The sequence below is a fragment of the Poecilia reticulata genome, linkage group LG19 (genome assembly GCF_000633615.1).
Source record: "Poecilia reticulata strain Guanapo linkage group LG19, Guppy_female_1.0+MT, whole genome shotgun sequence".
In the NCBI taxonomy this organism is placed as follows: Eukaryota; Metazoa; Chordata; class Actinopteri; order Cyprinodontiformes; family Poeciliidae; genus Poecilia; species Poecilia reticulata.
The window spans coordinates 4268599-4280918 of record NC_024349.1 but is presented as its reverse complement, the minus strand read 5'-3'; the positions used below and the strand labels follow the sequence as shown (position 1 = coordinate 4280918).

The window sequence follows — 12320 nt, the reverse complement described above, 5'->3', positions numbered from 1 at the left end:
CACCTCAAACTCCACTTTGCCTCCTGTTTTTGTGTCGCATCAGTTTCAGGTCCTGCTTCCATCCCCACCAGCTCACTGCCTGCTTGTTTCCGTACTTAAGCTTACTGCTTCTGAAAGCCTCGTGTTTTAGAGAACAAACTGCAGCTTCAACAAACGGACATGACTCTGTGAAATGTAGAGCAGAATGACAGCAGACACCGGCTGGACAATGCCAACTCTGAGCAGGAACATCTAATGCAGTTACAACAAAAAACACAAAACTAATCAGGCATGTTGTCGTCAAACATCCGGTTTGGTTCCTCTGTTTCTGGTTTAGGGGAAAATTGACGGATTTCCACAAAAAAATAAAAGGGCAGAGGAGTCAGTAGAGGGTTCAGGATGGAAACACATAAGAGATTCACTCAGGTCTGCTTGAATTTTCTAACATTTCCTCTGAAGAGATTCTGGAAGCATATTCACATATTTTCTTCCCTGGTTATTCTCCTGTGCAGCGGCGTTAGCAGCATTTGACACTGTTGATCACGATTTATTATTGAAGTGATAAATCACTGGGTCAGACGCTCTGGTCCAGTACTGGACCGGCTCGATTCTTACCTAATGAGCAGAAACGTCTTCATGTCAGCAGGTAACTTTTCATCTGAGCAGACAGAAGTCGCATGTGGAGAACAATAAGGTTCAATCCTGGGCGTCAACTTTCTCCAGCTGAACAGAAACAAAACTGAAGTTATTCTCTTTGGACCTAAAGAGGAGCGATCTAGAGTCAGCACACAGATTCAGTTATTACAGACAGCAACCAGAGATCAGGCTGAAATCTGGGTTAGTGATGAACTCAGACCTGAAGCTTCAGTCACATAAAGACGGTTACAAAGTCGGCCTTCTGTCACCTGAAGAACATCTCCAGGATTAAAGGGCTAATGTCTCAGCAGGATCTAGAGAAACCTTTCCATGCTTTATCTTTAGTCGCATTGATTACTGCAACAGTGTTTCACAGATCTGACTAAAAAAATACATTTAAAAAAATCCTCCAGCTGCTGCTGATCCAGAACGCTGCTGCTGGAGTTCTGACTAAAACCAGGGAGACAGAGCACATCATCCGGTTCTATAGACCTTACACTGGCACATCAGAATTTGATCTGCCATCACCAAATTCTGATGGCACATATTTACTTCCATACACCGAGTTCTTTTGAATCAGCGCTAAACGCCTGTTTAGATTTGCCCTTGATTAATAATAACTGAAACATTTATTAATATGTTTCATGTATATTTGCTTGATGAATCTGACGGCATTTGACAAAATGTAATGTTAATTGTTGGTTTCATCTTGGTAACTGCATTATGCTTTATGTTGTAAAGTGTTTGATTTGCCTTGTTGCTATAGAAATAAACTTGACTTCCTGCCAAGCCAGCAGATCATGAAGACTTAATGAGATTGATCTGCGTTTCCTTTGTAGCAGAAAACTTCAGAGTTTTATCCCCCTGATACTGAACTGCGACAAGTCGGCCTTTCTTAATTTGCCTGACCTTTTCGTATTTTGAAAGCCGTTGTGGAATTTGTTATGAGAGGAATATTGATGCTATAAAAACACGACGATGTAGAAACATAAGCCGACAAGATGAATCTGCCTTAATGAAGGATGTAAACGGCTAAACAACAGAAACATCCAGCTTTCTGCTTTACATAAAGACATATTCTTGTATCAGTGGGAAAGTCTTTGTTTTTTTTCTTTGCAGCTTTTTAAGTAATTTTTTCTCCAGTTCTTTAGCAGACGTTGAACAATGATGGGGCATCATGTTCAAGAAACATTTCAGGACCTGGATGAGAGCAAACAGATCTTAAAACATCACATGAATGTCTGCCTGCTTAAAAATAAATACAAGTTATTTACAGCTTAAGTTATGTTTAAAAAACTCTCATAAAGGTTTTGCTTTTAGTGAGAAAAATAAAACGCATGGATTTCAATGCTGCACAGGAAAAAAACACATTCAACTAAGTAGAAATGACTGATTCATTCTCATCTTCTATTCCTCAAAAAAACGACATAAACACGTCGGTCAGTTCTGAAGCCGGTTCTGTCCAGGGACGCCGCATTCCTGAGGCTGAGACTCCTCTGGACTTCTACCCTGCAGCAACGATGAGCCCGATTATTCGTTCCTGGGGCGATCCTTGTGGTTTCTGCAGCTGTACTTGGATAAACCTTAAAACTTTTTCTCCTTCTTTAGATAAAGAAGATCTCCAGTATTTCCTTCAGCTGCCATTATCTCACTGCCAGGACATCCAGTCTGTAACTCTGAAACGTGTTGGTACCCAAACGGGAATATTAATCCTAGAACTATATTTAACCCAAAGCATTTAACCCTCATTAGTATAACATGATGTGGGTTTTTATCAACCCATTTGAACTTTGCATATTTTGCAGTAGTGTTTTCCAAGGGGTCCAAACCCAGAAGCTGATGTTGTTTGGAGCATGTTCAGGTAGAATCAGAGGTGGGTAGTAAATAATCACACTTACATGAGTAAATCTTAATGAAAACAACAGCAGCATACTTTTAGGAGCAGCTGCACTAGAGCAACATTATTATGAAGTGTTGCTACTTTTATTTAAGTAAACTAAGTGAGTGACTGACTGCACTGAATGAAGAACAAACAAAGATATTTTAACCAAAAATACATAAAAACACAAAGTCGGTTTATGCTGAAGTGAGACCTCTTGTTTGTAGACAAGCTTTGATGAAGTTATTTTCCATCTGTAGGTCAAACAGAGTAAAAACTATTTATTGTCAATGGAAGTACTTCCACACTTAAAGTATGTACTGTAAGTATTAGTTTTTCAAGTTTTTATTTAAAAAATTATATATTTGGAAATGTGTTTCTTCTGCTTTAACTAGTTATTAAGAAATTATGTTGTTTTCCTTTTAGTCTTTAAATACAAACTTACTAATTTATTATCTGTCTGATGACATTGTCATGATACTAAGCCTGATCTGATGATCTACCACTTCATACAAACTTGAGTAAATCTTCTACGGCTTCTTTTTAAGTTTTCTTATAAGTACATATATATTGACATCGTGCTACTGCAGCACAACGTTTTGAGTATTCCCACCTCTGGTTAAAACTTTCAAAGTTTTTATACTCTGACGATATTCAGCAGATGCCCAGTAAACAACAGAAAACATTTTAACAGAGATATTGACTCAAATTTACTGTTTACTTTTAAGTTTCTGACCAGAATCCAACAAAATACTGAAACTATAAGCGAGAGCCAGTCTGCTGAGGAGATGTTACAAGATGTAGGCAAAACACTAAAAAACTGATTTTAGTGTTTGGTCCTGCGGTTCCTTTTGTCGTCCATTCAAGAAAAATCTGGGCATGATTGTTGTTCCTATGTTTAAATTTGATAAATATATCAGTGCTGTTATCAAAGCCAGTTTCTTTCGTTTGAGGACTTTTGCCCAGATAAAATCTCATCTTCCTCTGATTTTGAACCCGCTGGCCACCCATTCATTACATCACGTTTAGGTTATTGTAACTCTGTGTTTTGTGTTGCTGCAGTATTACAAAATGCTGCAGCAGGTCTGCTGACGACAACAAGGAGACGTGAATCTGTTACTCTGGTTTGCGCAGCGTTCACTGGCTCCCTGCTGCTTTTAGGATCAAATTCAAGGTTTTATTGTTTTTATGTGTTTAAACTCTATGGGCTCTTCTTACATAAGTGAGCTCTTGCAGCCCTGAGGTCAACTGACCAGCTTTTATCATCTGTTCCTAAAGCTGGGCTAAAAACCAGAGCCTCCTCTGAGGTCAGTCGCCCTCTGCCTGTTAAGTTTTCTCAGTCAGTTTAAGTCCAGACTGAAAACTCATCAAGTTAAAGTGAAAAGGATGAAAGAAAATCGCTGCAGCTAAATTTCAAAATTGTTTTTTTTTTTATTCATAGCTTTTTGTATCTCTGCCAATTTTATATTTGTCTTATTATTTTTTCTAAACTTAATTTTATTTCTATCATTTATCTACCTGTGATGTGTTTGTCGTGAAGCACGTTGGCCAGCTGAGGCTGTTGTAAATGTGCTACATGTGGTCAGGTCAAACTTTGACTAGACTACATGGACGCTAACAAATCCAGGCAGAACAAACCAGATCCGGTTCTGCTCCACAGAAACCATCCAGACAGAATCAGCTGTAAAACCCAGTTACCTCCTGCTGTCCTCCTGGCTGAACCTGCAGTTCCTCCCTCACAGCTGACCACAATCACTCAACCTGCTCCTGCTGCACCTGCTCGGTGGTCAGTGGGTGGGCGGGGCTTAAAGGCTGCGGAGGAAGTTTGGTTGAAGACCCGGAAATCCTCCGACTCATGAGGAGGAGAAGGCGGGAAAGCCGTTTTCATCATCGATCACGTGTTTTCCAGCGCCACCTGGCGTCCAATAAACGCGCGAAATACATCAAGCTTCACCACACCTTTAGTAAACAGCAGCGGGGGCGTTTAGAAAGAACAGCGCCACCTGGCGTCTCAAAACAAAAACCTGGTTTCCCAAACCTGATGACGCCAACCTCTGATTTGTCAGCTGGTTGTTTCCATTATGAATGATGCACATAGAATTAAACACATTTTAACTATACTGTGCAAAAGTTTTAGACCAATCCATATATTTTTAAATATTATTTCTCTGATTTCCCTTCAACCATTAAAATGACTAAAACTTATACTTAAATAAATCTAACATTGAACTAATCTGTATTTCTTTGTCTAAATATTTTTAATATTTCATAACATTAGTTAAAATATTACATGTAGAAATCAGTTATTTTATGATGTGTTGAACACGTTTTTTATTCTCTAATAAGATCATGATCCCATTTCTACATATCTATTAAATGGATATTTATTCGACTAATTATTACTGAGTTCTGACCAATTTCTCTATGTTTGTCCTAAAACTAGGCTGACTATCTTAAATATTTTAGAGGTTTTTGTTTCCAATGTTTTCTGAGGTATTTTGAAATCTGGGTATTTTTTTTAAACAAATGTGAATTAGAAAAGTTTTAAGTTTGCTTTAAAGCCATAATTAATGCACAGTTTCAGATTTTGAAATCCAGGGAAAATGCAGTACATTGTTCTAATTTCAGGGAAAAAGCTGAAATGTTGCGCAGCTGTTAATGCTTGACGATTTTTTCCAGAATTACAAGATCAAATGATCTGGAAGCTGTAAATTATGTTTATAATTTACAAACGATCCTTTTTTGTAGTTTGTTTTAGAAACATTTAGACAGAAAGGGCTCCATAATACATACCATAATGCAGTTTTGCAGACTGAGAACCCAGAAAAAACCTTAAAATCCCACCGACTGCAGCTTAACAAGCTCAGAGCTTCGCAGGAACATGAGATTCGGTTCCATGGAACTGAAAGCCTCCTGAATTCAGGTCAATGAAATGTATGAGGTTGGAAAACGTAGAGAAAGCTCTAATAACAACAAGTGGGGGAAAATCCACTCTAGATTACTTTCACTTTATTTCAATACATGTTACTCATACAAAATAATCTGTACAAAGGCTAAAATAGGTCAGAGTTTTGCATAGAAACAACAGCGATCTAAAACGACAAAACAAACCTGAGGGTGGAATGGCACAAAACATGCATTCTCTCTTTTACTCTCTCCAACACGCAGACACACACACACACACACACACACACACACACACACACACACTTCTGATGACGTTAGGTTAAAAAGGAGATCTGTGGAAAACATGCTGCCGCTCATTCCATCCTGTTAAAGTGTGAGACAAATTGCCAGTATAGTTTGGACTTTCATCATCTCCATTTGTTCTCTATAAAGAGCCTCAGAGCTCAACCTGCCGGCTGCTGTTAGCTCGTCTTCAGGAGAACTGCAGGGTTACCAGGAAGAAGCAGCTCTGAGGCAGGGATGCCTCTCTTTCATTCAACACTTCATGAGATCTGGACAGGCAAATTCCTCTCACTCTCCCCTCTCCATAAAACCTGAATCAGTGTTTAAATGTGGCCTATATAATTGACAGCATCACATAAATGAGAATAAATCAGAAGCAATGAGTCATTAAACATGAAAGGCAATGACTGTGCGCTATCTTGGGGTTTAGTGACACACTTTCCTTTATTTAAAAAATAGTTGATTTGGAGAGAAAAGAGCAGGTAAGTGCACCACCTCGGATAGAGTGGCTTTGTGGCAGGAAGTCACAGGACGATGTTGGCAGGCATCAGACGCCGCCGCAGAGCACAACATCAAACACGCCGTTTCTGCAGTAGAGCATCATTTCCACCGCTCAAAGATTCGGCTTCAGCTCAGGAGACGGATTCAGAGCAGATTACACAAAATAATACGCCGAAAGGAGGTAAAAAAAATGTAAGTGATTCAAATAAAAAGAAACTTCTCCAAGTCCCTCAGAGCTACGCAAAACCCGGATCGCTGCGATGCATTTAGTCCTCAGCATCTCTGTGACTTACTGAGGGATGAGAAATAATATTTTATGCTTCTTCTGAAATGAAAAAATATGTTTTTACTACAAGACCAAAATCCAGTCAAACGAGACACGAAAAGCTTACTGATAAAAACATAAATTTACATAAAATTTACACTGCAAGTGAAGGAAGAACAGCAAACAAGGAAAACAGACACGTACAGTACAAGAAGATATGTCTAAGTAGGCATGAAAGCACATAGTTTGTTAGAAAATTGAGCTGTCAGTGTAAATATATTCATTATTTGTGTTGAAGCTAACACTGACTTGCATCAGTTGTAAGATGAGAATATATTTCTGTATATACAGGTGGGGCTGGTACATTAGAGAGACATGAGCAGTTAAACTGCACATCCTCATTTATTTAAAACTAGAAGTGGAATCTGCCAGCGGCGCGTCTCCAGTCATTAACTACATGACCAAAAGTATTCGCTCAGTCGTCCGAATCGTTGGATTCAGCTGCAACAGGAGCATCAAATCCAGCATTTGGGAAGGTAGACTGTTTCTAGAAGCATCTGTGAAAAATTAATATTCCACATCAGCTGTTAGTGGTAGCAAAGCAAAGTGGAAACAGCTGGGAGTTACAGCCACCAAGTAGTAGGCTGTGTAAAATCACAGCAAGTTTCAATGCTCAATTACGATTTTGTTAATTTTTTGCGTGGTCATTGATTCTGCTGATTAGATCATATTTCTGTATGAACAGTTTTTAACATCAAAGCGACTCACATGCACAGCAGAACGTAGAGGTGACAGCAGCAGCGCTGCGTTTATAATGGACCCATTTTAATGTCACTGACTCAAAATCATAAGATGAGGAAAAGGAAGAATTTAGCCCACGACTACAGCTTCTGACCCGGTTCTGTTTGGATGTAGAGTCAGACCAGAACTGGTGGGAATGGGATTTGTTACACTTCACTGACACACACACACTTCTTTCATAATTTTATAACTACAATTTTCAGCCTTTGTTTACGACTTCTCCTGGTGCAGAACTATGACGCAGGTTTCAGGTAAAAGTCGGAATAAACATGAAAATTCAGACCAACGATGTGAAAATCATTTTTTCAGTTTGGATAAGATACAAGTTGAGTCAAGATGTATTGATAAAACCCAATAACAAACTTTTGAAATTTTCACGTTGGTGTAATTTGGCTGTGTTAATAAAAACTGAGATAAAACTGCTTTACTTTGACTAATAAAATAATATTTAAGCACACATCTTATCTTTAAGGTCCTATTCATGCGGCCCTCTTTTGGCCCCTGCACCTTCAGTTTGACACAAGGTGTAGAAGATTTGAAAACAAACAGATATGTTACACATATGGATGTGGAACAAAACTGATTTTTTAGGACGGTGAAACCAAAGTGAGCTGTTCAGACTGGCGAGAAAAAGTCGGGAGAACGGCCAACAATTTCCACGGCTGCAAACTGTGGGCTGCCATCATATATAAATTTATATAAACTCTACATCTCTCAGACGAAGGTAGACCAGAGAATACTGCTGGCAGTGGAGTGTGTTTGCTAAATTTTCCCTCCATTCATTCTGAATCGATGTGCTTGTTCCAGTATTAAGACAAAAAAAGGCATTTTTGCACCTTGTAGAGAAGCGCTGCCAAGACTAATCCCCTGTGGAAAAAATGAATTAAAGGTGTCATCTGTGTACAATGAGAGTCAGTGGAGCGTCTGTCACAAACAGAAACAAAAAGCCAACAAAAACAGTAGAAAACAAACATTAAACAGCAACAACCAACATACAAAAATAACATCACCGGACAGCTTTTGTTAAAATGTCATTTGTCCCTACGTTCTAAAAAAACGCAGCGATGAGCCCAAACTAAGCGACAGTGGCAGAGTTGAAGCAGAGTTCACACTCAGAGTCTCTGTATTCGCATGACTCAGCGGCGAAGCGTTACAGAGTCTGCAGGCTTTGAACGTCACATCTGGAGAATTTTTATCCTCTGCATCCTGCTTCCTTGTGTTCTCTATTTAACGTGAGTACAGTGAAATATTCACCTAGATTTTTTGTGAGTTGTACAGTGCAGCCTCACTGTAGCTGCGACAGTAACACTGATTCCTCCTGTAGCTGTAACCCTCCTCAGTGCAGAACGTTTCCCTCTGCTGCTGCTTTCCACAGAGCTGAGCTGCTTCTCTGCAGCGTCTCCGTGTGGAGCCAGGCGTCTGCAGAGCCAGGCGGTAAATAAGGGAGAAAACAGTCGTGTGGAGTTTGTGGAGGCAGCCAAGCTGTGGGGGCTAAGAGAGGAGCAACCAGTCGTGCATGCAGTGTACAACAGCAGCTGTCATGTTAACCCCATGGACACGACAAGAAGAGGCGCAGAATATCTCAGGCTGCACAGAGCGCTCCAAATCTGCAGAACAAACCGGGAACCCCAGCTGCCCTCCGGCCAGAAGATCAATTAAAACACATGTTGCACAAATATGCAGAGTTCTACTGAAGAGAAATACGACCACTGAAAAAATTCTGAATTTTTTCTCAGAATTCTGACTTTAATAAAGTCATAATGCTGAGATTAAAATAAGTTTTCTTTTTTTCCCCGTGGCTCTAATCCTCTTCTGTAGAGTTCAAGCTTCAAGTGACGCAAACTGCAAGAATTTTAACTAAATTTGAATTACAGTCACTTTAATACTTTGTGTAGCAGCTTTGGAAGTTCAGGCTGTGAATGCAGCAGCTCTGCTTCCAGAGTGTTGGACGGGTGGAAACCAGGCTTGTGAGGGAGGTTAGAAATGTGATTTATTCAGTGGGATGCCCTTCAGGTGTCCAGTGCCTTTATGCACTGGATGCTGCGGCTTTAGCTGAGTAATTTCAGTGAATTAAACGGAAACAGAAAGCCACCAATCAGGCGACGGCGCCGTCTCGACCTCATTCTGCCTAGCTAGCGTTCGCTGCGAACAATACCGCTGGGTAGCTTTCTAAACAAACAAAGCCTCTAACTATAATCATACACAATGATGTGTCACAAAAAAATAATAATAAAAGTGCTGCAGCAGCAGAAAACCACAAAGACAGAGGCTGGAAAAGCAGAGAAGGAGTGAGCCTGAAAAATCAACATTTCCTCTGTTTTATTTTAGTTTTGCAGAACTTTTCCAGTTACTGTGTAAATATTGGCCAGGTGATGCATTTCAGCTGAATTTGAATTTTCATGTCTCTCCAGGTAATGAATTTTAAGTGAAATAAAGTAATCTGTGTCCCTTCTGAGTTTTTGAATCATGTAATTTGATTCCAATACAGACTTTAATCGCTAAAATTCACTAGAATAAAAAAAAATAAATAAAACTAATTAGTGAGTATTAGTTGATGTGTGAAAAATATTTTGCATATAATATTTTAATGACATTCTTTAAGAAAACACAACCTAAAGGGACACCGGGGTTAAAAGGACACATGCTCTTTTTTCACTTCTTACTGCTCATATCTCATCATTTGTGTTTAATCTGCAGTCAGATCTGCTCCAGTTTGCAGCTAATCAACCGTCTCTCTGATTAAAGCTGGCCTGTTTCACTTTGTGCGGACACGCTGCAGCGTAGCTTCGTTCTCTGTAAACCGAACATCCTCGCTGTAAATAAAGCCAGAAATCTCTCAGGTTTTTTCTTTCTGCAACTTGTCTCTTAATTTGCTGATTCTTTTCCTTCGTTGTAGATGTCAAAACAATTTACCCCGGAGACGTCACGAAAACTGAATAACCTAAGCCTGACAGCCGCAGCTAAACCGATCCCCATCCAATAAAGGTAGCTCTTCACACCTCTTTATACCTCCTGAGATAAACTGGGGGGCATTCTCTCCAAGCCACCAGCAGATGAAGAGTATTTTTGGTCTGCAGGAGTCAGACTGAGGCCCAGGCTTCCTGCGGTGCATCAGTGCGTAAACAGACGTGTCCTACAGGGTTTGTGTTGCTATATCTATCCGCCTTGGCTTTGATCCCAGCCCCCTTACTCCCCCCCCACCAATTCCTCTTTAGGCTGCATGAAAAGTAAGCTTACATGAAATATGTGAAGTTGCAAACCAGAGGTGTGACTGAGTAATGAGCAGGAGTGTCAAACTCACTGCTTCCTGAAATGTGGGAAGAGAATCGGGGTGTAAACAGAAAAAAATGGAGGCAGGGTCGAGTTGAGGCTGATTGAAGGAATGAGAGCTGGAGGAGAAGCTGCTGGCCTCCTCCTGCCAGCACAACTGATGGCTGCAGCAGGGAGAAAACATGTCTGCCGTTAGCCTTTCCTCTCTGATTCTAGGTTTTACCTCCTGTGAGTGATCAAACAGACACAGAGATAAACACACAAACAAAAAAAAAAGACTTTATCACCCGGATCCCTTCGTGGCGCGCTAACAGCTTAGCACTGTGAATGTTGCCTCACAGGGGAATTTGAACACAGCAATGCGTGTTCAAGGACAGATTTATGAATTAAAGTTTATTACCAAGCGGATTTTGCAGAATTTGATGGCAAATAAATCCACTGATAATTCCTCGCGCTCACATGATGTTCTTCCAACACTTTCCCTTTACCCTAATCTCTCCAGCACAGTAAAAAAAAAAAAAAAAAAGATAATGGATTACAACAAAAACCACTCAGACATGTCTGTGCCCCTTCACGTCAAACCCGAGCCGACACGCAGCGCATCTACCAACACTCTGCAGGAGCGTTTGAATAAAAAACAAATCTGACAAGTTTAAAACTAAAGTTTCAGAGAAGTAAAAAACTAGCATGCCTTATTGGGTCTTCATCCATTTACAAGGGAAAACGGGGAGCTTTGTGTTGATCAACATGAAAAAACCTCCAGAAAGGAGAAAAGTCTCAGTTTCTATTTCATGGGTTTTCTTCACCTTGGAGATGCTGTATGGGCTTCAGTTCAGTCTTCATTGTCTCAAAATCCAACTTTCCTTCCAGCAAATTGTTAGTCCAAGAAAAATGACCAAGAAGATGAGAAAAAACAAAGTATATTTCATTCTGAACCAATGTTATTCTCTTGCGTGCCAAAAGTAGGTGTCCCTTCAGCTCCAGTTGTGTTACTCTTTGGCAAAATGAATGAGAGGAGGAGAGAGAAGGAACGGTGCAGGAACACAGCTGGAATCTGTACAGGCCAGGAAGGAGCACAGGATGCTTTACACAAGTGGTGAAGTGAGACGGAGAGCATGGATGTTGGATTCAGAGTCTCTTCCCAGCAGGCAGTGGGGCTCCTCCGCCCAGGTTAGGCGTCGTACTTCTTCCCTGTTCTGTGGATGTGATGGAAGAGCGTCATGGAGAACGCCATGCCCAACAGCTGCACAGAGGACAAGAGGGAATAAACGGAAATAAGTCACTTCCTGTAGGTTTCACAGATGAAAACAGATGTTTAATTACACCAATAAAAACACACAAATCTTTTTCATATTGTCTGGTGTTATTTCAGACAGTGGTGGGAAAACTAGAGGATCTAATTTTTCGGTTAGCACTTTTGCTAACATTGAAAATGTTTAGCGCATTTAGCTTCCCCTAAATTAAAACACTTTTTTCTTGTCTGTTTTCTATTCATCTGAATAAAGTTCAACATCTGTGTTGAAGTTTTGCTTCTCAACTTGTAGTAGATAGACATTTAGATTCATGCTCTTATTTTGAAGGGGGTGAAGACTGTTTCCTGTCCTCGCCTCACTTTCTTCTTTACCCCAATAATTTTAATTCAAACAAGAAACAGACTTAAACAAAATAAAACACAGAAAGCAAAGAACACGATTAAAATATAAATATAACAAACAAAGGAGTTAATGAACATGTAAATCAAAATGTCAAAACTAATTAGGTGTGTGATCCATGTGTGTCCTCTGTGTGTGATCCGTGTGT

General features: G+C 40.0%; 1 protein-coding gene and 1 long non-coding RNA gene across 3 annotated transcripts in view; both read right to left on the bottom strand.

The window, feature by feature from the left end:
• Positions 1-31: 31 nt before the first annotated feature.
• Positions 32-4417, bottom strand: LOC108167271 (uncharacterized). The gene is made up of 3 exons (XR_001777627.1): positions 4193-4417; positions 595-702; positions 32-165 (listed from the first exon to the last, which is right to left on the bottom strand). It is a non-coding gene; the product is annotated as an uncharacterized LOC108167271 (long non-coding RNA).
• Positions 4418-5486: 1069 nt separating this feature from the next.
• tspan9a (tetraspanin 9a) overlaps positions 5487-12320 on the bottom strand; it is a 157129-nt gene continuing 150295 nt past the window's right edge. For both annotated transcript variants that reach the window (XM_008436528.2, XM_008436527.2), the window contains one exon: positions 5487-11763. In XM_008436528.2, the coding sequence (XP_008434750.1) occupies positions 11692-11763 (72 nt within the window). In that variant the 3' untranslated portion in view covers positions 5487-11691. The remainder of the gene's footprint in view (positions 11764-12320) is intronic.